Source organism: Alternaria postmessia (genome assembly GCF_024291825.1).
Source record: "Alternaria postmessia strain BMP 2775 chromosome Unknown scaffold_24, whole genome shotgun sequence".
NCBI lineage: Eukaryota > Fungi > Ascomycota > Dothideomycetes > Pleosporales > Pleosporaceae > Alternaria > Alternaria postmessia.
The window spans coordinates 162,650-187,023 of NW_026260097.1; the positions used below are offsets into that span (position 1 = coordinate 162,650).

At 52.1% G+C, this 24,374-nt stretch overlaps 7 protein-coding genes and 1 non-coding gene across 8 annotated transcripts; 4 read left to right on the forward strand and 4 right to left on the reverse strand.

Moving 5' to 3' along the window:
* Positions 1-1,270: 1,270 nt before the first annotated feature.
* J4E82_004873 (uncharacterized protein) lies at positions 1,271-3,678 on the forward strand (the record flags this gene model as incomplete). The annotated part of the gene is made up of 2 exons (XM_051731147.1): positions 1,271-3,280; positions 3,331-3,678. The coding sequence occupies 2 exons, from the start codon at positions 1,271-1,273 to the stop codon at positions 3,676-3,678; spliced, it is 2,358 nt and encodes a 785-aa protein (XP_051589082.1).
* A 636-nt stretch (positions 3,679-4,314) lies between these two features.
* J4E82_004874 (uncharacterized protein) lies at positions 4,315-6,570 on the forward strand (the record flags this gene model as incomplete). Its single annotated transcript, XM_051731148.1, has 1 exon — positions 4,315-6,570. The coding sequence occupies one exon, from the start codon at positions 4,315-4,317 to the stop codon at positions 6,568-6,570; it is 2,256 nt and encodes a 751-aa protein (XP_051589083.1).
* Positions 6,571-7,696: 1,126 nt separating this feature from the next.
* Positions 7,697-8,741, forward strand: J4E82_004875 (uncharacterized protein; the record flags this gene model as incomplete). The annotated part of the gene is made up of 2 exons (XM_051731149.1): positions 7,697-8,592; positions 8,654-8,741. The coding sequence occupies 2 exons, from the start codon at positions 7,697-7,699 to the stop codon at positions 8,739-8,741; spliced, it is 984 nt and encodes a 327-aa protein (XP_051589084.1).
* Positions 8,742-9,060: 319 nt separating this feature from the next.
* Positions 9,061-9,807, reverse strand: J4E82_004876 (uncharacterized protein; the record flags this gene model as incomplete). The annotated part of the gene is made up of 2 exons (XM_051731150.1): positions 9,061-9,288; positions 9,349-9,807. The coding sequence occupies 2 exons, from the start codon at positions 9,805-9,807 to the stop codon at positions 9,061-9,063; spliced, it is 687 nt and encodes a 228-aa protein (XP_051589085.1).
* A 432-nt stretch (positions 9,808-10,239) lies between these two features.
* On the reverse strand, positions 10,240-11,736 carry J4E82_004877 (uncharacterized protein; the record flags this gene model as incomplete). The annotated part of the gene is made up of 2 exons (XM_051731151.1): positions 10,240-11,412; positions 11,488-11,736. 2 exons carry the CDS (start codon positions 11,734-11,736, stop codon positions 10,240-10,242), a joined length of 1,422 nt encoding a protein of 473 aa, XP_051589086.1.
* A 2,683-nt stretch (positions 11,737-14,419) lies between these two features.
* Positions 14,420-14,490, reverse strand: J4E82_004878. Its single transcript has one exon. It is a non-coding gene; the product is annotated as a tRNA-Gly (tRNA).
* Positions 14,491-15,062: 572 nt separating this feature from the next.
* J4E82_004879 (uncharacterized protein) lies at positions 15,063-17,339 on the reverse strand (the record flags this gene model as incomplete). Its single annotated transcript, XM_051731152.1, has 1 exon — positions 15,063-17,339. The coding sequence occupies one exon, from the start codon at positions 17,337-17,339 to the stop codon at positions 15,063-15,065; it is 2,277 nt and encodes a 758-aa protein (XP_051589087.1).
* A 3,829-nt stretch (positions 17,340-21,168) lies between these two features.
* Positions 21,169-22,607, forward strand: J4E82_004880 (uncharacterized protein; the record flags this gene model as incomplete). Its single annotated transcript, XM_051731153.1, has 2 exons — positions 21,169-21,661; positions 21,724-22,607. 2 exons carry the CDS (start codon positions 21,169-21,171, stop codon positions 22,605-22,607), a joined length of 1,377 nt encoding a protein of 458 aa, XP_051589088.1.
* Positions 22,608-24,374: the final 1,767 nt, after the last annotated feature.

Sequence of the window (24,374 nt, forward strand, 5' to 3'; positions counted from 1 at the left end):
AAATGTATATCCAGTAGTGTAGTCTGGACAATGCCATCAATCTTTCGTCACGAGTTTGTACTGCAGTTGTCCTCTTTGCTCTGTCTGCTGCAATCTTCATGCACACGGAAGTATAGTCAGGATTAGCAGGCAAAAATTAAGACAAAAAACATACAACAGCGGGGATTCGCCAGTGGTCACCCACCTGACTACTAATCCGCCGATTACAAGCTTGAGTACCGCTGAGCGAACGGGAAGCGCTATGTTCTTGAATCTATGGTCGTATGTGGAGGACAAGCTCATATGGACGATACATCAAGCCGTAAGTGGAAGGGTGTATGCATGATTACTGCACGGTCAATGGAACAAAACTGCGACAGACGTTTCATGAGACTAGTATGGTGTCTCGGCCATTGGGATGGAGTCGAATTCAGTTTCTCGAAGGCTGAGGTGTGACAAGCGCTTCTCGCGATGACTGTTGTGTTCCATGGCTGTGGTAACTTGTGGACCAGGACGCAATTTACACATGTCAACCAATGGGCAGGAAACGAGGCCTTATCAGCCACAGTGGCGCACGGGAGCCAAATGTGGTGTAGACTGTTGGTGATATCAAGTTTATCTCAACGGCCTGCATACATGTGGCGATGGATGCACGCGGGAGTCCCATGTGCGAATCGACGATGGGTGCGCGGGTGAGCCGGGCGCTACGTACAGTGGGCGTAGATTGAATAGGAGTCGGGAGGGTCCCAGTGGGCTTTGGCTCAAGATGAGTTGGCGAGGAACGTGCTGGGATAGTCCGTGAAGACAACTCCAGGCGTTCAGCTGTGAAAAGTGAAGCGTCCAGTGACATTGGGCGAGCGACGTCTCTAGGATAACGCGTACGTAGGCAGACTGGGCACGCTTTAAGGTGGCAAGTTGGGCGGTGTCAACAGTGAGAGGGGTGAACGAACGCACCCCAAGGCCCAAGCGCGCTTTGAGATTAACATGGTAATACTTGTTTGCAAAGAAGCACAACACGACGCATTTCCTTTTCGTGTCTTGTAGTAATCGGATCGTGCCCCTTTCCTTCTTGTTTTAATCGTAATTGTCTATTCTTCTCGTGAGCCCCCCGCAGCACGACTCTTTCAGATTGCCCGCGAGTGATGGAAAGCCGGCCAAGGCCATCCGATAGCTTCTCACAGCGCCGCGGACCCAGATAAGTCAGGCCAACATTTCCTCGAGTTCTCGCAACGCAACGGCTTCGCAGCGCTTCTCGAAACTGCATGCTGGCCGCCTCCGGCTCGTTGCTGGAATGAGTAGTATCAAGGCGCGGCTGCACAATGCGCGGTCCAAACTTCTGCGACGCAGCAGCGCGACATCGACCCGTGCCAGTGCACGCTCGATAACGTCGTCGGCAGGCAGCGAGCGGCAGCCACCACCACCCAGCTCCCTGCGCAAAAGCGTCTCTCTCCAGAAGCTGCCTGAGGCGTCTAGCCCCGACGCTGCCGACGAGAGAACAGCTGATCCACGAATGGTAAGGTCGGAAGTGCTGGGAACGGCTTCCGAAAGTCAGGCCGACGACGTCCACGGGAGCACTGGCAGCTTGAACACCTCGAGAGATCGACATTCGACATACACGGGCACTTCAGCCGCCAGCACCCACGCCCGCCAGCCCTCAGCAGACGCAGACGACGTGCCCATCGTCTGTCCAGAGGTGACGCTTGAGGCACCCACGCCCATCAACCTCGTAGTGCAGCAGCCTGCCGAGCTCAACCGCGCGGAGCCATCATCGCTTTCTTCCGCACCGAGCGACCACAGCGACCTTCTCCCCGCCGCCAGCAGCAACGACACGTCCCATACGCCATCGCCCGCCCTCGTCCGCCGCCAGTCTGTCGTCAACAAGACCGATGCGCAGATAATCAAGAAGCTGCTCGTCCCCGACATCCCCCAGGCTGCCATAGCTACCGGGCCGCCCACCGTCGCCGATTATTTTGGCGGAGCACCCGCCAACTTCAGCGCAGGCATGCTGCACCGCAAGATCTGGGTCAAGCGGCCCAGTGCCTCGGCCACGCTGGTGCAGATTCGCGAAGACGACCTGGTTGACGATGTCCGCGACATGATTCTCAAAAAGTACGCCAACTCGCTCGGCAGGAGCTTCGACTCGCCCGACGTGACGCTGCGCATCGTGCCGCGCGATGCTCAGCGGGCTGGAGAGCGCACGCTGGGCCCCGAGGAAGACATGTGCCGCACCCTCGATGCCTACTTCCCCGGCGGCCAGACCGTCCACGAGGCCCTTATCATCGACGTGCCGCAACGGCGGACCCCCAAGCCCTCACCACGCGTGCCCTTCTACTACGCCCACCACGAGGACGGCACCCATGCCCAGACCGAGTACTTTCCGCCCATGCCCGTCATCGCCCCTTCTCCAAATGCCTCGAGCCAGGAGCGCGAGGCCCGCATCCCCCTGCCCCATGCGCCTCACTCGATAGCTGTCCTCAACACCGGGCACCTGCCTACACTCCCTTCGCCCGGCGGCACCAGACGAGGGCCGCATACTCACCGACCAAAGGTCTTTAGAACACACACGGCCTCTCCGACCACCCTCGGCGGCGGCATTCCCTCTTCAGCGACATCCGTCCGCCCTCAACAAGGCCGTCCACGCCACGACTCCTCTGCGTCCGAAGCCAAGAACTCTGCTGCCTCGAACAACCCGATACCCACCCCACCCGCTTCTGCCGAACCTCCATCACACTCACAAACTCTCCATGAATCTACTCCACCCACCCCGCGTATATCCTCACCTCAACCGAACCCAAAGAAGAAGCGGAGAAAGCCACCGGTGGAGCCACCAAGTCTGCCAGCTGGCCTTCTGGATGGCTCAGTCCCGCCTATCAATGTCCTGATTGTAGAAGACAACATCATCAACTTGCGAGTTTTGGGTGCCTTCATGCAGCGTTTGAAGGTTCGGTGGCAGCGTGCCATGAACGGAAAAGAGGCAGTAACCAAGTGGAAGGCAGGTGGTTTCCATTTGGTGCTTATGGACATTCAGCTGCCCGTCATGAACGGTCTGGAGGCAACAAAGGAGATCAGGCGGCTGGAGCGTGTCAACAGCATCGGTGTCTTCAGCAGTGGCAGCAGCGAGGCCCCTAACAATAGGCTTGGATCAGAGGGCAAAGAGCAAAACGAGCTGGTCGAGGATGATCGTCTTGGTGACAAGGGCATGTTCAAGAGCCCCGTCATTATTGTCGCACTCACAGCCAGTTCGCTGCAAAGCGACAGACATGAGGCTCTGGCGGCTGGTTGTAACGACTTCTTGACCAAGGTAAGAATTCATGTTGTATATGGAAGCACTCCCACTAACTCACGTCACAGCCTGTCAACTTCGTCTGGCTCGAGCGCAAGGTCAAAGAATGGGGTTGCATGCAAGCCTTGATTGACTTTGACGGATGGCGCAAGTGGAAAGACTTTGCCGACAAGTCTGAGAACAACGACACCACATCGAAGCTCTCCGGCGGCTATTCGAGCATTGCTCCGAACAAAAAGTCGAGCAGCACCCTGAGCCCGACTACCGCCGCTAATCCAGAAGCAAATGGTGTGAAGAGAGATGGAGATGTAGAGAGAAAGAACAAACGCAAAAGTCTAAGTGTCATACCACAGCAACCCATACTACAAGAGGAGGCCGAGACACCGCCAGCTGAGGTTGACAGTGGAGACAACTGAGCTTTTCGATCTACGAATCCTCTCACGCTACCAATCACCAAAATTCACTCGGTTGTAAATTGTCACAACACCACTTCCAAAGCCCTCTACGTTTTCCAAAGGCCCCAATTTTCATTTGTCCAATCACTCATCGTCTTTTTGTCTTCAGCGTTTGGTCACCTTGTTTCTGCCCGTCTGCCGGTCATCTGGGCATCTTCTGTATGCAATCTGCTTCTAGGTCTAGTGCGGGGAGATTGGAGTCTCACCTTACACATACATGATTTGAACGCTTGTTTGAGGAGAGCGTTTGTTTGACATCGCATTGGGAGGATGCTTAGAGACCCCTGTTACAATACAGAGAACCTGTTGGTTTTAATGTTAATTCTGCGGAACCGTTTCCGGGCTTCCATGAACGATCTTTCCAGTGTATCATCTGTGCATAATTTTGGAGTTTCACCTACGTCACTCTGTCAAGCGCATAATGAATGGCTCCTGACAAGTCGTACTCAGGAGAAGCTTTGCGCCGGGTCTTCTTTGTTGCCAGGGAAACGGCTCGCTTAGACTTTCCGTCGTTGACCCCTCCAAACCCTGGCACTTCCAAACTGGAGCCCCAACTTATCGTCAACCAAACTACACCACTCGCTCAGGCTCTCGAACATGCCTGCAAAAGTTGTATACGGAAAGAAGAGGAATGGAGAGCGGGCGGCATTTACAAAATTCCTGTCTCCCGAGAAAGAGGCTGCCCACAGAGAAGTCGAGGACAAAAATGTGACTAGCGGCACAGCACGTGATCGGCGGCGGCCAACACAACCAGAAAGAGACGATATCTCGGTGTTGGAGCAGGGATTGGGGAAACTACGGATAGAGCAGACACAGCCTACGGAAGATGAGAGTACCTCACGGAAACGATCACAATCACGGAAAGCGAAACCTGAGCGCATTGAGGTTACTACGAAAGAGAATGTTGTCCCATTTGAGGATGTGTTGGAACAAGACATGCAAGCTCTATCAATCAAGGCTCTGAAGGAGGACGAGTCCAAGCTACTCAAGGAACCACGTAAACCCCGAAAGGTACTAAGCGACCGCAACATCAACGCCATGAACAATGCCCACGAACTAGACCGATCAGCCCTGAAACCGAAGAAAGAGAAGAAACGTGTGGTGCCTATTGCGGTGGCCCAAGACGTTGTTGCCACACCTATAATAACTCCAGTACAGATAGATCCAGTTCGTTCAAAACAAGCGTCGATACAACGAGCAACATGCTTACCTACGCCTGAGCCGACACCTGAGCCTGAAGATGTCTACACCTCTTATGCTTCCCCGCTGTTGGTGCTCAGCGATAGAAAGAAGGTCATAGGGTTTCAGGAGTGGTCAGACGAGCTGGCACCGCACTTTGAAGTCACCAAGATTGCAGAAGCTTCCTTCTCGGAGGTATACAGGCTGTCTGCGATATCGCCCGCAAATGGAGTCAAAGAGGAGTCAGTGCTCAAAGTCGTAGCGCTGAAGACACCACCAGCTGTTCCCCTACCAAGCCAATTGCATGCTCGTGCAGTTCGCGATAGAGAGGCTCAACTGGAGAAAGAGATGGAACAACGTGAACAGGACGATGCCTACAAATCACAGGTTGATGATGTTGCTTCAGAGGTTAAGCTCCTCCAGAATCTCACTCACATACCTGGTTTTACCGTCTTCCGCGACCTTACGATTGTGCAAGGTAGACCTTCGGCTTCCTTCAACGACGCATGGAAGGAATGGAACAAGGCGCGGCCACGTGGGAAGAAGAGCGAATTTCCTGACCCCAGCAAGAAGGCTAGCTATGATGAGTTCCAGCTCTGGGCGGTGGTAGAGATGCAAGACGCTGGTACGGATGTTGAGAAGCTCATGGAAACGGGAGGCATGTCTTCGATATGGGAAGCCTGGGATGTCTTCTGGGGCGTGGCGATTAGTGTTGGGAAAGCAGAAGAGGCATGTCGATTCGAGCATCGCGACTTGCACCTTGGTAACATTTGCGTTCGATCTTCACGCACAGGTGGGGACGTAATGAAGCCCTCTATCAAAGACCCTCTGCGCCGCAAACTCCGTTTCGCTGGTCTGGATACAACAGTTATTGACTACACCTTGTCACGCGCGGACATCCTTGCTTCCTCGTCCCAGTCTCGAAGGATATCAGCTATGTCGCACGTCTCAAGCTCCACAGCCGCGTCTGCAACTGAGGAAACGGCCAATGTCGCTTATCTGGATCTCAACAAGGATCTCGCGCTCTTCCACGGCGACGCAAGTGAGGAATACCAGTACGAAATATACCGTTACATGCGCGGTGTGGCGGTCTTCGATAACCCACTACATGTTATATACGATGAATCGTTCGATGCACCGGAAGAGGAGGAAGAGGAACAAGAAGAGGAGGAACCAGAGCAAGTGCCCGTCACGCCTCGACACACACCTAGGAAGAACAACCACATTCGCTTCGACTCGGAAGACGAGGAGCCATCAGCGCTCCGAAGGTCGCCTAGGAAGCACGAGGACGTGGCTGCACCTGACATTGAGCAAAGTCCCAAAGCAGAGGAGGAGCAGCCTGAAGAAGACGACGCCGACGTTTGGCGCGATTTCCATCCCAAAACAAATCTCGTCTGGTTGCACTTCCTCCTCCACAAACTACTGAATCACCTTGCTGCTATCTCTTCAGCACCACACCACGTCTCCTCCCGTCCCATTATTTCCAAACGCGATGAGGTAGATACGAAGAAAGTTGAGAAGAAGGCTATGAGGCTGTACAAGGTCTTGCAGAGGGTCAGTGAGCTACTATGTCCTGTCGCGCTGGGTAGAGAAGAGGGGTTGGGTAGTGCGAAGGAGTTGGTAGTGCTTGCGTTGGAAGAGCGGTGGATTAGGGTTGAGGATGTGGAGGGTTGAGCAGGATGTACACATTCATGGCATTGCTGGGCGTTTCGGGCGGGCTCTCTGCATTATATGGCGTTTGAAATCGTGGCATGGTTTGATGAGATCACGAATATGAGCATTACTTTACACGCTCTACTGTTTGAGCAACATCAGTCGTATTCTTGCGATGCATCATCGTGCTCTTGAGATTCGTTCGTGGTATCTACTCTTCGATGCTGCGCTTCAATTCGGACGCTTAGTAGCATACCCCCAGGGATAATGACGCGATTGATATCCGCGGGGTTGGTACTAATGAAGAGCCGCGGTCAACCGTTGAAGGAAGCAACGACTAGGGAAGCCAAGTGAACTAGCGCAGTCTACACGTGCTGAAAGCGACTAAGCCTGCTTAGATCTACTCATTTGGGAGACTACACTGTAAGCATCCGCCCGACATGCGCGTGCGCTTACGAAGATTTCGCGACAAGGACGAGACAACCTATCGCGTCCCCCTCCAAAACACTAGAAGGCGGATGGCTGAACAGCCGGAACAAACAGCTGACGGCCGGGAACACGGCAACCCGTAAACTACAGCCGAACGACGCCACACCACAAAGTCACTAGCATATCGTCATCCAACAACTCTTTCGTCCCCAGATGAACTCTAGATAGCACAGATGCCTCGCACTCCGACACCCCAAATGGAAGCGAAACCCACCTTGCCGTCTCAACACGTGCGCTGACAAACAAGGGAGATCCAACGGTATCGAAGCGACCCATACACCCGGTCAGATTCATCTCAAAGCCGCGGCCCACCCAAAATCGTTGACGCTGACGCCTTGGCCATGTCAAATGAATCTAAGCGAGCCCAATGGCGCGCGGTCAAGCACGGCAAAGCATACCTCGCTTAGAGCTTCAAAGAGGCAAAAGAGATTAGAGGCGCAGTTTGGACATGAACACGGTGTATACGGCAGGTGGATATACACTGCACGATAAAGGGCTAGGTGTCAGTGAAGCCACCCCCCACCGGAATAATTAGTCCACCTCCCACGTCCCTCGCGTTTGCTTGGGTCTCTTCTCGCAACGGTCTCTTATCACGTACCATTGCTCTCGTCGTCCGTTCCTTCGACTGATCTGGTTCTACGTTCATCTCGCCGACCCTATGCGTTCCTACGCACGTACAGGCCTGTTGGCCACGCTCGCCATCGCAACGCAACTACTCGTCGTTGTGTCCGCGCAAGAAGACCGACCGAAAGGAAACTTCCGACAATGTTTGGAAGTTAGCCCAGAATGTCCAGTGTTTGCAACACTATACGGGTACCGTCCCAACCTAGGAGCTAATGCCTTTCTTTGCGCCCTCTTCGCCATTCTGTGCATCGCCACGCTAGTAATTGGAGTTCTGAGCAAGACATGGACCTACACAGCTGCACTGGCAATTGGAACTTTTCTTGAAGCTGCAGGATACGCTGGGCGCGTCATCATGAACGACAACCCCTGGAGCGAATCTGGTTTCAAACTACAAATCTGCTGTCTGGTCCTTGGTCCTAGTTTTGTCGCGGCTGGCATCTATCTCACCCTGAAACACTTTGTGCTATACTGCGGACCCCAGCATTCGCTCCTCAAGGCACGTCTCTATCCCTGGATCTTCATCGGCTGCGACTTCGGTTCCATTGTACTCCAGGCATGTGGTGGTGGTATGGCGGCCGCAGGTGGCACAACAAACAAGAAGCTTATCGATGGCGGCAACAACCTCATCGTAGCTGGTATTGCGTTTCAGGTTGTCACCATGGCTGTATGTGGTGGACTGGTCCTCGTTTACATTTTCCGATACCGCAAGGCCCGCAAGAACCAGGCTACCATTGGGGAGAAGAGCACGTACGAAATGGACAAGGAGACAGGCGCTGTGAAGCTTGCCAAGATCAAGCTGTTTGGATGGATCGTCGTGTTGGCATACACTACTGTGCTCATTCGATGCATCTACCGTTTATCAGAGATGGCTGGTGGATGGGGAAATTCGCTGATGCGAAACGAGAAAGAGTTCCTCTTGCTCGACGGCATGTAAGTTTCCATGATCCATGTCCTTCACAACCAAAGATAGAACACTAACAATGATAACCAGGATGTTAGCTATTGCTTGCACGGTGCTTGTGTGCTTCCACCCCGCATACTTCTTCCCTCCCTTTGCTGCTTTCCGTCGTAACAAGTAGCCTTCTTCTTTTCGGAATCGACAATTCTAGACATGTGGATATTTTCGTCTGTTGTAGCGGTCGCTCCGCAAAATCTTAGCATTACGATCTTGATAGCCTTTTTAGCATAGCGATAGTCATTATAGACAAGACCTTTCTATTTTCACACTACAGTGACTGCCCGGCCACCCAGGACGTGATGTGGTAATGTAGAGGGGATCATCCTGACGGAGTCTTGATCAAATGATCCTGCTAAAAGACAGGAAGCATTACTTTCGAAAGAACTATCCCCCCTATAGATCGGAATCCACACCAGTTTTACCAGTGCTTCTGTGTCGGCCTACACAGCTCCCCATCTCTCGGCATACCGATCATTTCCTGAGTCAACGTTCCTCTCATACTCGCTCCGATCCGCCACAAACTGCGCGGTCTCCTCACCGAATACTTCCGCCATCCACGCAAACGCCAGATCCATACCAGCCGAGATACCAGAGCTAGTCCAGATGTTGCCATCGACAACCCAACGAGCCTTTGCAACCCAATCGACGTTCGGATGCTGAGTTTTGACCTTGAACAGAATAGTAAGTTACCAATCCGATATGACTATGAAAGAGGAGGTCCAACATACATCGTTGAAAGCACGCTTGTTAGTCGTCGCCCTCCTGCCATCTAACAAACCAGTCCGAGCCAGAATCTCACTGCCTGTACAAACGGTCAGAACCCACTTGATACTTCCTTTCCCACTCAGATCCAATCTCTTTAGATATTCAACTTGTGGCTTCATCCATGCGTCGCTGCCCGGTCCGCGTGCTCCTAGACCTCCTGGAAGAAGCAATACCTCCAGATCATCCGGCGCATTCTCGAATGTATGCGTGGGAACCATGGACTGTGAGAATTGGGAGCCTTGTTTGTCTTGCATAAAGTTCTGAGTCGGCACTGGATCTAGAGTGTAGGCGATGGTGCAGAGGCTGAGGGTGTGGTTGTTGGACAGGATATTAAAGGCGTCCAAGGGACCGGCCCAGTCTAGGAGTTGGAATCCGGGGAAGATTACAACGCCAATCTTCGTGGGGAGAGGGTGAGCTGGCATGTTGAAGTTTGGGGATTGGTGATCGGGTTTTCGCAATTGCAATGGTGACTCAAGTGAAATCGTTTACCAGGTATAGAATGAGTTTCGTGGATGTTTTTCTAGATATGTACGTTATGTTGAGGTTCATACATATGAGTCAGGCTTTGTGGAAGCGTGATACCATGAAGCAAGAAATTGGTAATCCGATCGGGCTTGGTACCCCAATGGGGACCGCGGGAAAGCGGAGTAGCGTCCACGCGCCTTAGACGCTATTGTCCGCATGTTGATTGACCCTAGAGAGTCAAGATTCTGTCACAAGACAAGGCGGTGACAGCTCCACGGCCGGTAATATCATGTACACATTTCAATCAAGCTGGTAAGATGAGCAAGCTCAACACTTTCGACATGACGAAAATCGGCGCAAGAACGGGCCAACGGTATCATCATTGAGATCTATACAACACCGTTCATGTGTACTCCCTGTGCATCCTGTTGCTGTACTGTGAGCATCTGTCTTGATCGATCGATCCTTTCTTTTGTCAGGATGTAGCTCTTGGGCATATCGCCCTTTTGAACCATCTCCTCGTGTACAGCGGTCAGGTCTTTGCCGTCCATCTCACCGAGTACCATGTCGACAACAGCCTTTCCACATAATGTGCCGTTCGGCATACCGTGTCCTGTGTATCCACCGGCGAGCCATAAGCCTTCATTGCCCGGCACCTTACCAACCCATGGGTGATCATCACGCGAATAACCCATGATGCCAGTCCACTGTGCGGCAGCTTTAAGCTCACTCAGACCTTCCGTCTGCCCACCTAGCTCCATAACCTTTAACAGCGCACCGCGAAGGTATGCAGCAGAGCCTTCATCGATTACAGTGTCATCAGAAACGCCTATGCTTGGATAATGTCCTGCTCCGCGGCCGCCACCAAACATCAGATGACCACCAGGGTTTGGAACGCCCTCAAATGGACGGTGAATGAGGTAGTCGTCGTTGTTGGCTGGTTGGCCTAGAGCCGCAACCATGCCGTACGAGTTTGGCAAGAGCGTCATTCCTGCAGGTGGGATCAGGGCTGACATCTCTCCACGACAGGGCACGATGAGATCGGCGAAGTGGGGTAGGAGAGCTGATGTGTAGCCATTGGTCGCGAGAATGACGGTCTTGCTGCTGATGGTGCCGCGGGGCGTGTGGAGAGTGTGCGTGCCGTCTGACGAGGTAATTTCGGTGACGGGAGTCTTGGTCTGTAGGTTGAGCTGGCCGTTCTTAACGAGCTTCTCGAGCATGAAGGTAACTAGTTTGTACGGCCATAGACTCGCAGCTCCTTCACTTAGTGTCAATCCAACACACTCGGGTGTGACGCGGTGCTTCTTAAATTCCTCCTTTTCCTTGAGGATGGTAACATGGCGTGCGATTTCAGGTGATGTTTTCCTGAGATGTTCGATTTCCTTTTCAGCCTCGCTCATCGCCTCTTCAGTCCAGAACGTGCGGCAGCCAGTTACGTCGCGCCACTCGCAAGGCACGTTGTTGTCCTGAATATAGGATCGCACCGCAGCGACGTTCTTGAGCTCGAACTCGGCTACATCGCTACTTCGGTCGAAGAGGAGGGGCTGGCAGTGTCCACCATTCTGTTTGCGCAATCGTCAGCAGATGTGCACCGTAGATTCCGATCAGACGATCGCGAGATTAAGAAGTCGACTTACCCTTCCTGTAGCGCCCCAACATGCCTCTCGGGCCTCGAGCAGAACGATACTCTTACCGGCAGCTCTCTGATCCTCCGAGAGATACCTGGCTGCATTTGTGCCCGTTATTCCAGACCCCACAATAACGATGTCAGCCTCAGCAGGCAATTCCTCCGTTGTGCGGTGGCCGATCAGGAACTCATTCGGTTCGGTGTGCCAGAACGAGTCTGTCGAGTTAGGTGTTGGGAGAGTTGCGCGTTCTTGCTTCATGATAGGTACGAGTATAGACGGAGTACAGGAGAGAGGGGTGGAACGGATCGCAATTGAGTCTTAAATATATGTTCGCTCTATGCAAACCCTCGACGATAAACCGATGCGGTGTGGCGAACGTTATCCTTCAGATTCGGAATGAGTGTTTTGTACCGATGGATGGTCAACCTCACGGGGGCGTGATGGAGGGGTGGTGGGTCATACTCCGGAATTCGACATGGCTGCTTATGCCATCTGGGTTATCATCGTTTAACTCCGATGATTGGACGTGACGTCTACGGCATTCAGGGAAGACATATCCGGTATTGAAATCGTCATCGCGTGTTGTAGAGAGCTTCACGAAAGCACAGAGCACAAGAAGACATGAAGGTACTCCCTAAAGCGGTGAGGGCAACTGGTACCTGGCACATGGCAGGTTGCGGAACCGGAGCTGAGTCCGCGAGTCAGTAATGTGGATTATGTAAAAAGAGGCAGTGCTAATGAACTCCGACAATTCTGAGAACATGTACCAAGACACAGCATACATCTTTGCGCAAGTAGTCAAGTGACGTTGCTCTCCCTGATTGTGTGTGTACTCGCCAACGCGGCCTGATTTCACATGCAAGGTGGTCAAACGAAGTACCACGACATTGCCGATACCGCAACATCAATTTGTACCTAGGTATGCTCAAAGCTACTATACAGCCATGTAACGACAGAGAAGAACGCGAAAGAAAAATTTGATAACAGCATCGAAGCCAGCTCGAATGCGCTCCTCATCTGTACAGTATTCGGAATAATCTTCGCACAATCTCATTCAGTCGTCTCGTCATCATTCATTGCTACGCTCATCAAAAGGTGATCAGACGCCAATCAACAAGCGTGGTACAGCCAGCAGTACCATCAATCGTTCATCTGCCTTATTTCCGTCGCTGAACTAGCTCTCTGGCTGAAGCCGTCAGCGAGTACCCGTTGAACAACCAATCGTTCGAGTGCCGTCCCTTCCATGGATCGCTTCCACTTGTACTCCGTCGACCCGCGTCTTGTATGCTAGGCCTGCCGTTTTGTACTGGTGCTGCAGCTGGCCGTTTTGAATTGGTAGGACTTGTAGTGGAGGCACGCCCCTGTGGGTAAGGTGCTTGGGTGGGCGGCATGGCCACGGGCGACTTGGAGCGTTTGCGAGACGTGGCTCCACGAGAGCGACTTCGCGAGCGACCACGAAGGCGCGCTGAAATGGCACCGAAGAATGACTCTTCGGTTGGCGAAGCTGTCGTGCGGGCCGTTGGTGACGCTGGGGAATAGGGTGGGGATGTTTGACCCGATGACTGGGATTTTTGTGAATCGACAGTGTTCGTCCGGATTGGCAGCGGCATAGGCTGATTGTGAGATGCCATGTTGTTGGTCTCAAATGGATATGCAAGTGATTGAGATGTATGCAAGGTGCTCTTTGTCTCTGTGTAGGAGGCCAGTTGCCTATTGCAGACGGAACTGACGAAAGATGACTGCAGATGAAGGATGTGAGGCTCAAAAGCCAGGCCATCAGCACAATATATAAGACCTACGCCTCAAACCGTTCTCGTCATTCCCTTTGATCTGTGTCCTCACCACATGCTTGGCGCATATCGCAGCTTAAACAAGATGTCGGTGACTTGTTACTGTCTTGCTGCATTACACCCAATCAGAAGCCTCGAACATCAGGCGGGACCTCCAGTTCGCCATGTTCCTCAAGCAAGCTCACCGACTCCCCCACTTCCGAACGAGCGTCTAGAGCCCCACCGTCTGCTGCAAAGCCAACGCATCTAACCGAAAACCCAGACCTTGACAGGCTCCCGTTGCAATATAGGGCTAGCGGTCACCCAATCAATGCAGATGATATGCCTCTGGACGGCGATTTTGGGGTCACCGGTTTTGAGGGGTGCGAATACTTGTCTCCGCCAGAGTGGTTACCTCGCTCTCCCTGAAACTCTTTGTGCGATTAACGTGTTAGTCAATGCCTACTTCTCCATCCATCACGTCAGTAGTATCGGAGTACAGCGAGATTATCGATAGCTGTTACGCAATGTCGCGTTGGACTGCCACAGAGCTACAAAGTCCTGCGGGAATCGTTGTGTCCTCCATGACGGAATATGCATCTTGTCAGACCACTATGCAAGATAGAGTGATCATGCGCGTCTTGTGTCAAAATCAAGCTCTTGAGTACCAAGGAATCTCTACCAGACATGTCTGCTTTGATGGCTCGTGTTGCTGATAAGCCACCGGCCAGAAGCGACGCGATGCTTGATAACCAACCAACACCCCTCACCTTGGTGTCGCGTCGAGACTTTGGCCGGTTCCAGGCCTGCGGGCGCACATCAGATGCATCCGAGGTGATGGTAGTTTGGTAGTGCGGCTGAGAAGACAAGAAGAAAAGAAAGTATGGGCTTGATGTGCAAGCGCATTGTCGCAAAAGTCAGACTTGGCCTCTACAGCAGGTTGTGGAAGGGAATGAATACACACGCGCAGGCCTGCGGAATCCTTCTACACAGCTGTAGTACAAAACAAAAACCTCCGTGTTGTTTCCTAGAAGCCCCGTATTTTGATTGTACAGAAAATATTCTCCTACAAAAAGAATTGTTCTTGTCGTGTTGTAATATGATGCTCGGTCTTTAAGTCGAAGCAGCAAAAGACAAAAAAGAAGATCTCGCAATTGTGGAGAAGGATGTTGTGCATCCTCCGGGAGTCGAACCCGGGCCAATTGCTTGGAAGGCAATTATCCTACCGTTGGACCAAGAATGCTTGATGAAAGAAAGATGACATCTTATCTTTATATACTTGATTTCTATAGAAGCTTTGGCCTGGTTGAAGGGCACATCTTCGGTCGCTAGGATCGAGTGTCATGCCCATGCTACTTTTTCGAACTTGTGCCCCCCTTTTGCCCCACCCTTCCTTTCTACATTCCACGCTCCGCTTCATACAACCACGTCGTTGTAGAGAATAGTCGAGCAGTCCCCACTAAGCACCCACCTAAGGGCGCTCGACTTTCCCCTACAACTGAGTGCAAGTAGAAATTGAGGTCGCCAGTCCTGATCACGCTGACAGTTAGGACTGAAAAGCCTTCATACCAACCCTCTGTTACCAAGTCTTTCTCGTTGTTCTTGAGTATCGCGGCAGATAATTAGACGGCAGGTCTTTGTGAGTCTGCACCTTCTGTGCCAATATGTACATCAAGCGTAAACACTCACGATTCCAGGTGGAACTGTGCAATGGTGATTTTCCATTAGATTCTACACACATGTTTTCTAACTTCATCTCCTCTCTATCTACTTCTCAACACAACGAAAATTTACAGAAGAAAACCATTAGCGCTTCTAGTTCGCAGCAGCGATCTTGCGACGCTCGTTCAATCCACCACGCTTAGCGTAGCCAGTCTGGGGCTTGCTGTAGCCCTCAGCAGGGGCAGGCTGGTAAGCTGCGGGAACGTAAGGAGTAGCGGAAGGCTTGTCGCTGCTCTCGCAGGGGGTAGAAGTGGCGCCAGCGGGGTAGGGAGTGTTGTCGTAGGCAGGGGCGGAGGTGGGCTTGACGGGAGTCGACGAAGCCTCGCCGTAAGCCTGGGTGCTGTAGGCCGAAGACTTGGCTGGGGAGGGTGTAGCCTGGCTGTATACGTCGGACGACTTGGCGGGTGTCATGGACGCGGTGCTGCTCTCGCAAGGAGTGGAGCTAGCGCTTGCAGGGTAGTGCTCTACAGGAGTGGACGCAGGGTAAGGCTTGGTAGAGATGGTAGAGAGAGTCGACTTGACATTCTCGCCGTAGCCGGTGTTGCCGTTGTAAGATGGCTTGGTGTAAACATTGGCGGGAGTAGAGGCGCTGTAGGCGGAAGACTTCGCTGGAGTAACGGAAGCAGTGCTGCTTTCGCAAGGAGTAGAGCTGGCCTCAGCGGGCTTGGATGCGCTGTAGATGGAAGACTCAAAAGCAGGGGTAGAAGCACTGTAGGCAGAGGACTTGGCAGTAGTGGAGGAAGCAGAGCTGCTCTCACAAGGAGTGGAACTGGCCATTGCGGAAGAAGCGGTGCCATAGGCAGGAGCAGAGGAATCAGGACCGTAAGCAGGAGCTGAAGAACCCGCACCGTAGGCAGGAGTAGACTCAGGGTAAGCATTCTCCTTGGAAGAAACAGTGGCCATGGTTGACTTTCCAGTCTCGCCATAGGCGTTTCCGCCGTTGTAGGATGGCTTGGTGTAGATAGTCGCAGGTGCGGAAGTTGGGTAGGACTCCTGAACGGAAGATGAGTGACCCTCTACCGGACCGGCAGGGTAAGAGGGGTAGTTGCTCTCACTCTCGACAGGCTTCTTGGGGGTTGAGGGGTATGAAGGGTAGTTGCTCTCGCCCTCGGTAGGCTTCTCAGGAGTAGCCGGGTAAGAGGGGTGGTTGTGCTCACCCTCAGTGGGCTTGTTGGGGGTGGCAGGGTACGAAGGGTAGTTGTTCTGGCCCTCAGTAGGCTGCTTAGGGGTTGAAGATGGCTTGTTGTGGCCGTAAGAGTTGTCGTGAGCGGGGACAGAGGTAGGGTAGGCCGAGTGGTCGGTGCTCTTCTTGGGTGTCGAGGTAGCTTCGTGCTTCTTGGTCTGCTCGTACTCGCAAGTGTAGGCCTGTCCGGGCTTGGTGATAGTGACAGTCTGAGCCTCGTGGTGGTAAACACCCGCCTCGTAGTGCTTAGCAGTTGGGTATGCGACCTCGGTGTCATGGTCGTACACGGTGGTTGTGGGCTTTGCGACCTCGTAGTTGCCAGTGGTAGAGGCATAGATTGTGGTGTGCTTGATCACGGTCTCAGTCACGGTCTTACCACCGTTGACCTTTGTCTCATAAGCAGCATAAGCACCAGTGATGTAACCGGTCTGCTTGGCTTCGATGGACTGACCTCCGTAGGTGCATGTCTCACCAGCCTTCGCAGTCTTGGTAGCCTCAGCTGGGTAGGTGACAGGGTGGTCAATAGTGACATCCTTGCTAGGGATTGTGTAGACACCGGGCTTCTCGTAGGTGGTGACCTCAGGCTTGGGAGTGCCGTAGGAGTACTCGTGGACGTACTCAGACCACTTTCCGCCCTTGTACTCCTTGACGTTAACGGGCTGCTTCTTCTCGCCCTCCTTGTAGAGACCGGAGCCGGGGTATCCGGGAAGTGCGTGAGGACCAAGTTGGTTGTATGGCACCTCCTCGATCTTCTCGTACAACTCGTACCAGCAACCCTCAGTGCCGTTCTTGTAGGCAACGCCGGTGGGCGCAGCGTAGCCGCTTGTGGCAGTGGCGGAGTGGGTGATAGTCTTCTTGGTATGGTAGACAACGACAGGTTGCGCAGTCTTGGTGATTGTAGCGTAGTTGTTGTCGTAGTCCTTGATCACAGTCGACACGTAGGCGTCCTCATCCCACTTGGCGCAATCCTTACCGCCGTAGGCAGGAGAAACGCAGGTTGGGTACGGCTGGTGCTGGGTGGTCACAGTGACCGGCTGCTTGCCATAGCCTGGGACGATGGTGGTGTATCCGATAGGCTTTGCGGAAGTGCTAGGCTTGACAGCCGAGCTGGACTCCACATCCGCACCGTATCCGCCGTAGGCCTCGTAGGCAGCTGCAGTGGCAGCGAAGATTAGTGCGTACTTCATTGTGATGGTTGTTGTTGTTGATATTAGATATTAGATATAAATATGATCGTGTATAACGAATGACTGGGGTGAGATAGTATAGGAAAGAACGAGTGTAGAAAAGAGTGTGTGATAATTAAGTAGAAGGTGTGGATGAGGAGAAGAACTGCGAGACATGATTGTCCATATATACTCATCAAGCGAGCAGCTCCTGGCGATACATGCCCCTGAGATGGTAGTGTTCGCCGCTCGCTTGCTATCAGAATCCGAGGGTGTTCAGCTCTAGAACGCGATACGTGCGCAATGCATCAGCATACCGCTCGGTAGTGGTTCTCAACTCGAATATACATACGAATACGAAGCATAAGCTTTCGGAAGAAAATGCTTACTCAGATACAATCCGGACCGACCCATCATGAACGGTAGGGACTCTGAGAGAAAACACTTTGTCGAGGTTTCAAAAGCCGTCTCTTGGGCAACGATCGCCTTTTCGACATTTCTCTGCTCATATGATACTGGATTGCCGCTTATCGAGTTTCAAAAGCATTTTTATGCATGCTTCAACTCAAAGCTGTGGGGCGGGAGAAGGAGTAGGGGTCCCGCACGAAGACAGGCGGATATTTCCCCACTACCCAAGGCTTGATACCCCAACATGTGCTATCAATTGTGATCTTGCTAGCAGAGCGCCCGTCGTGAGAATAGTAATTGTGCTTCCGCCGTCCAATGAGATTTCGATGTTTATTTTTGAACCTCAATTCTAGACCTTGTGGCTCTTGCGTGTTCAATAGCGTGGATTCTGAGAGGATCCCGTCTCCGTTGAACGCACGTTCAGTTCGGCTGATAATTGGTCGAGATTGCTGACCCTGTGTAAGTCATTGAGCAGCAACAATCAGTACGTGATTGTGACAGATGGTATGATGTGAACACTAGCGCAGATGATTGAGTACTATGCTTATCTGTAGGGAGTTTGTCCAAAGCCTTCTCTTTGGCAGTGTTAGAATACCAAAGGTCCGAGTCGGATCCTTCCTACTGTATGCAGTGCTTCGGGCTCGCTCCCTGCCAGGCCGTTTGGTGTTCGTGATGTGTTCGCCAGAGGAAAGACCACCTCAGGGGCTGCGCCACATCTGCTTTCGTGATAGCGCTTCCTCTTTAGATCTCGCTAGCGCCCAACCATCCGTACACGGAGATATCAGACCAGCAATACGAAGCTTTGGCGACCTCGCGAAGTGGGTTTCTGAAGTACGTGCTTGGTTCATTATACTATGTAAGCTTCATAGTTACGTGAATGCAAGCTTAGTAAGAGCGAGGTGCTGATCGCGACCCCTTCCGCGAACGAAGTCTTCGGAGCGACTGTCAAGACCAAACCTCGCATCGCTGCTACAATATGGAAGCCAGTCGACATTCTGCAGAGCTGTACTGCCATCTCTTGAGCGTCTTGATGATATCTCGTCGCTGCGACTTCCTCACCGGACGAAGGGCCTAGCCGACAATCATCGATGACGACCTTCTTATGATAATCACCAGGACGACGAAACTTGCAAGCCAGCAATGGTCGACAACGCGAGAGTTCCCGATACCATTACTCAACTCTTTAGGGGAAGCAAGTGGTAGATGTTGTTCGGCGCCGAACGTGACGAACTCAATGTCTCGTGCAGAGTCTTTGGAAAGTACGAACAACATATTGGGAGGCATACTAACCTACCCCGAATACATCCGCATTCTTTCCATCTAAAGATCCGATCACCAAAAGTTATATCCAGGCTTCTAGTGTCATGGTCGTATCTTCCACCTTTTCCAAAACAAGAACAAGAGATTACTTCACTTTTCCGAGCCGTCAAACGCATCGTATTTTCACTCATGGACATCGATCATCAGCCGTCTAATCTCTGGGAGTAAGGGCACTGTCGGTCAAAGAGAAGATTAAAGCATGCCATTGTAAATTTCATTCCTTCCATCAAATAGTGCGCGTCGTGGTCATACGGCACCATGCCGTTGCATGCAAGCTGGTAAGCCAATTGCGTATCTGCTACGTCAGAATTCTTCGAGATCCCAAGGATAACAGGCAACCAGACTCCTACACCAAGCCTTGCCATACACTTCGTGATATACTCAAGCGGACAAACATGCGTGTAACGATAAGTCGTTGTGATAAGCTGGTATCGATATGCCTTTCGCTTCCGAGTTGCCGGGATTTGAAACTCACGCCAAAGGCCACGGCTCGCCATGATTTCTACGAAAAGCCCATGAACAACGTCAAAACAAGTTTTGTACTTCTTTACGCACATGCATTTATTTCCAAGACCCCACAGTTTTGCTACAGATCGAATCACGACATGGCAGTCGGCTTCGTCGTAACGAAGAACGTACGCACATAGCTGACAGTTTACGTGTGGGACACGATACAAGACTCGAAGTGAAGTGTAGGCCGAGTTTGGCTCAACGTACTGCGACCTCTTGGTACTCACAAAAACTATGATGGTTTGCAGAACTGCTACTGGAGTCATGTCGCTGGAGATGAAACCCAACTTTTCATCCGGACATCTCGGGCCCACAATACCGCATACGACCTATGTGTAACTGGAAATGAGCATCTTCTACTGTAAAAACAGCTAGATAAAATCGCTGGTAGTCACATGTCACCAAAATTATCGTGGATGACCAGCTATCGTCGTACGCCACCCCTCGTCTCGAAGTCATTGACCACGCATCGTCGTAATCCACGCCATGAACCTATACTCGAAGAAGTCGTTCCGATTCCGGCTGTAGTACACATCCTTCTGCACTGTCGGAACAACCTCGTTCAAAAAGAAGCGGTGAAGGACCGATGGAAAGAGGTCTGTCGAGTATCGCCCTATGAGACGCTGTGCATGCCAAAGTGGTTCGAGGATAAGCGCCGTTTTCGACCAATGACGGGTTCTAGGAATCACCAGTAGACACAAAGATAACGGGCAGAAGGGTTGGGTAAAAAGATCGTAGATCGCCGCAAAGGTACACGCCATCTTACTCGCGTACGACTCAGTCCACGCCATGACACAGACGGTTTGACAACGCTCGACAAGAACTAGCAAGCGACACCAAAGCACAAACCAATGGCTATTGCCGTATAAATCAGGCCCTCAGCAGACCCAAAGGCACATTCTACATTTCCGTGGAGCTAACAAGCGCGTATAGCCATTGTCGCGTATGCACGAAGGACATTAGTGTTCTCTGAACCCTTCGCCCAATAAACAGGGGTGAGAATAACAGCGCGGGAACCGCAAACGAAGTACACTCCTCGAAACAAGGCACGGTGTAATCCTTAGCAGACGGTACGGAAGCTCTTCCGTTCCAATGAGATAGCATTGGGGTGAAAAACGTTGACAAATGGCAACAGCCATGGGCCGCTCCGTCATGCGCGAGACGGGCCGGACCTCGTGACAAAAGACTTTCACGGCAGAGATGTCTCTCAGACTACGCGAAAAGGCAGCGGTGCCCGGACTATGCCACACGCGCGCATGGTAGGGCGACTAGGATGATGGCATGCAGGGCAAGTAGTGAACTCTTTGTCGCGAGATGTGGGGTGCTCGCAAGCTGTCAAGACCGTTTCGGACATATTTGAGTCGAGCCACGATACCCGTTGATCATACGTGATAAGAACGGGAAGCTTAAACGGTTGATCTCGCAGGGGTATTTACCGGCATGAGGAAATTTCTCCGGGATCCCACCCTGGTCCACTCTCCATCAGAATATCCAAGCCAGGGCGCTGACTCGTAATACATGCAATACGTGTCTCCGGCCCATAAGTATCTTGCAAGTCCAACTGAATGGGAAGTCTCAAAGCTTCCGACTCCAAGGGTTCGATTGTTTCAACATGGTTATCCCTCATCACTCTCTCACCGGCCTTGTTAGTGAGGCCGAGCAGGACCGAATCTGCCCTATACGGTATCTGCACAACCCTTTACAGTCCAATCCGTCATGGATACGTCGTTGCCCTATTTCGTTTCCTAGAGGCGGAGGCGAGGTTCACAATACTAAGGAACGCGTGTTCAATACTCTCAGTCCGCTCAATGGCATCTGTGACGTTCCTTACTGCAGCTCCATCGCAGACGTATACGAAACACGGTTCTGGAAGGAGGGCCTGGAGGCGGGGAGAACAACGATCTATCTTCTCGCAAGTGAGAAAGATGCGGAACATCTTCCTGTAAAGGATGGACATTCTATTCAAGACATTGCACGTCGGGAACTTCGTCCTGGTTTTAAGCACCGTGTCTTGCGCTGCCCAGGTTACATGTACCCTTTCACCACGGACGCACGCCGATTCGAGCTCATAGCTATATTCGCTTGCCTGCTTTTCCTTTTCGATGGTATATTCACTCGTCCCAGTCTCGTGGCTCCGCTCAGACCAAGTAACTAACCTCAACGCTAGACCGGAGCGAAGTAGTAGGCGACAAGGAAGTCCCCATGTTGATCGACGATTTCTGCAAGCGACTAGAGGATCCCAAGTACACATCCAAACTCGCAAAGACACCTCTACAAGCATTCCTCGACCAAGTCACACTTGACGTGCGTGCCGCCGATGCACAAAAGGGGAACGGAGGCGAAGACATGTACAGAGAGCTCCTCAACCACTCACTCCAATCTATCAAACACCCAGAGAAATTCACTTCATTGGACGAATACCTCAGGTTCCGCGACGGAAACATCTGCGCAGGCTGGACCTTCGCTGCCGTAAAGTTCTCCCTAGCATCCAGTATCAACATCAAAGACCCCGCCATTGCGCACTTCATGAAGCTTGCGACAGAGCACCTTTCGATCGCCAATGACATATACAGCTATGAGAAGGAAGCTCGAGCCTACCACACAGGTCAATGTCCTGATCTAATCAACTTCGTCACTGTCGTGCAACAACTACTCAGCTGCCCTGACGAAGCTACCGCACTGGAAATGTCGTACGCCCTTTTGCTGCAGCGTGAACAGTGGATCTTGGAGGAGTTGAAAAGGCTCGAGTCAGAGAACCTGAGTGAAGAGATGTGGGACTTCTTGAAAGGTATGTGGGCGAATCTGTCGGGGAACACCTTCTTCAGTATGACGACTGTGCGATACGGTGGGGAGAAGTCGAGGATACCGAAGGACATGAGCGTATCAGTTCAGGTGAAAGCATCAGAGTGCGGTTGCGCGCTGAGTGGCAAGGCGGCGTCGGACAGTGGGTATTCGGATGACGCATCAGATGGTGTCAGTAAGATTGAGACTCCAAAGGGCTTCAGTAAGGTTGGTGCTCCGAACGGTATCAACGCGGTCTTGGCCAAGTGAGTGGTAAGGTTGGTTTTTTCTTCTCGACTCATCTTGCTGTACGTGGATTATGGACGTGGCGACGAGTTTCCTTTCCTATAATGACCATATGAAGCAATGAAATATCATGAAATCTTTCACCGTGTCTGCACGATATGTACGTTCCTGAGACGAGCCTCGAGCTGCCGAGAAACACGATAAGGCGAATGCACCGATGTTAGGCCGTCGTGAGCTCGCCTGGTTATACCTCTTCATCCTCGACTTGCCAACCACACATGGCAAACCGGGATTGGTCACATTTCGCTATATTGTTGTCAGTTTAGACAGGCTCGGAGGTGATGGGTCTGGTCTGAGGTTGCAGTTCTTGATGGTGGCTGGTGTTCATGGCAACTTTTAGCGGCTCGGCAGAGCTGCATGACGGCCATGATATTACGAAGTGACAAGGTTTCTCTCCCAAGTCTCGGGCCTTGCAGCACAACCGGCATCTATGTATATGAATCCGCTAACGACGTTTCTGACAGCAATCAGCTCACGATGACCTCTGACCATGTCATACCTGGATCTCGGGTTCCGACAACTCGGCTTTCGTATTGGGCGCTTTCACCGAGATGCCTAAGTAGCTTGAAAACGATCTCGACAATGATGCCTGGATCTGGAGCTTGCATCGTCATCGTACTGACTACTCCTACAAGCTTAAAAAAGACGCATACTATCCATTGCCGGACGTCTCGAGACACGTACGCGTTTCACGCGCCACCACATAAGCAATTAGCGGCACTAGTTGAACGCGGGGTGGCTTATCCTCCGCTGGGCTTTATTGGCATGTTAGGCGGCTGCCCTGGCAGTAACCAAGAACCCGAGACCATGGCACCTCTCGGTATCGCCAAATAACCTCAACGAGATCAAATAACCTCTGATTTATTCTTTTTGCTTTTTTCGTTCGCGTCTATTACTCAGCACGTGATCACTACCATACTACTGAACACACACTGAACCCTTCTATTGGAGAAACCTCAAAAAAAGACGCCTGGCCGTCGATGCAATCGATCGATCCCATATGACGCTCGTCTCTCCCCGTTGTAGCCTTCCAAGCTCTTGCGCGCCTCAGCAACAGCACTCATCATGAGCGAAAGCAGGCGCAGCTCCATTTCCAGCACATGGTCTGAAGACAACCAGACCCCCTGTGTTAGGTATTCTCTTCGAAGAGCAACACCATTTCGGATGTTGAAATATGCTGGAATCTTCGTATTAGGCCTAGCTCTTGTGTTTCTCCTCTCGATCAGGACACCAGTCTCAAGCAAGGTTCTACCGACGCGTATTCCTGCCCCTACGTCAATCCCTGCTTCACATACAGCCTCGCCATCATCGCAGGTTTTCCCTCGCATTGGCAAAGTTACAGCGTCATTCGGTCCTAAGGATCCCGTTTACGAAGCCGCCATCGCTTCACACCAGGTCCACAACGACCTCCATGGATACCCTCAATTCATACTGCACGAACGCATGCTTCCTGGTCTCTGGTCCAAGCACGCTTTCTTGCTCACGATTCTTGGAGCTGAACTCGCTAAGCCGGCGGCGGAACGGCTGGAGTGGCTCTTCTGGCATGACCGGGATACCATACTGATGAACCCTAAGGTACCGTTGCAAGTCTTCTTACCGCCGGTGCAGGACGTTCATTTGGTGGTGACGAATGATCGACATGGGCTCAACAATGGCGTCTTCTTTATTAGAGTAAATGAATGGGCAATACGTTTCTTCGCTGCTGCACTAAGCCTGAAAGAGTATAATCCA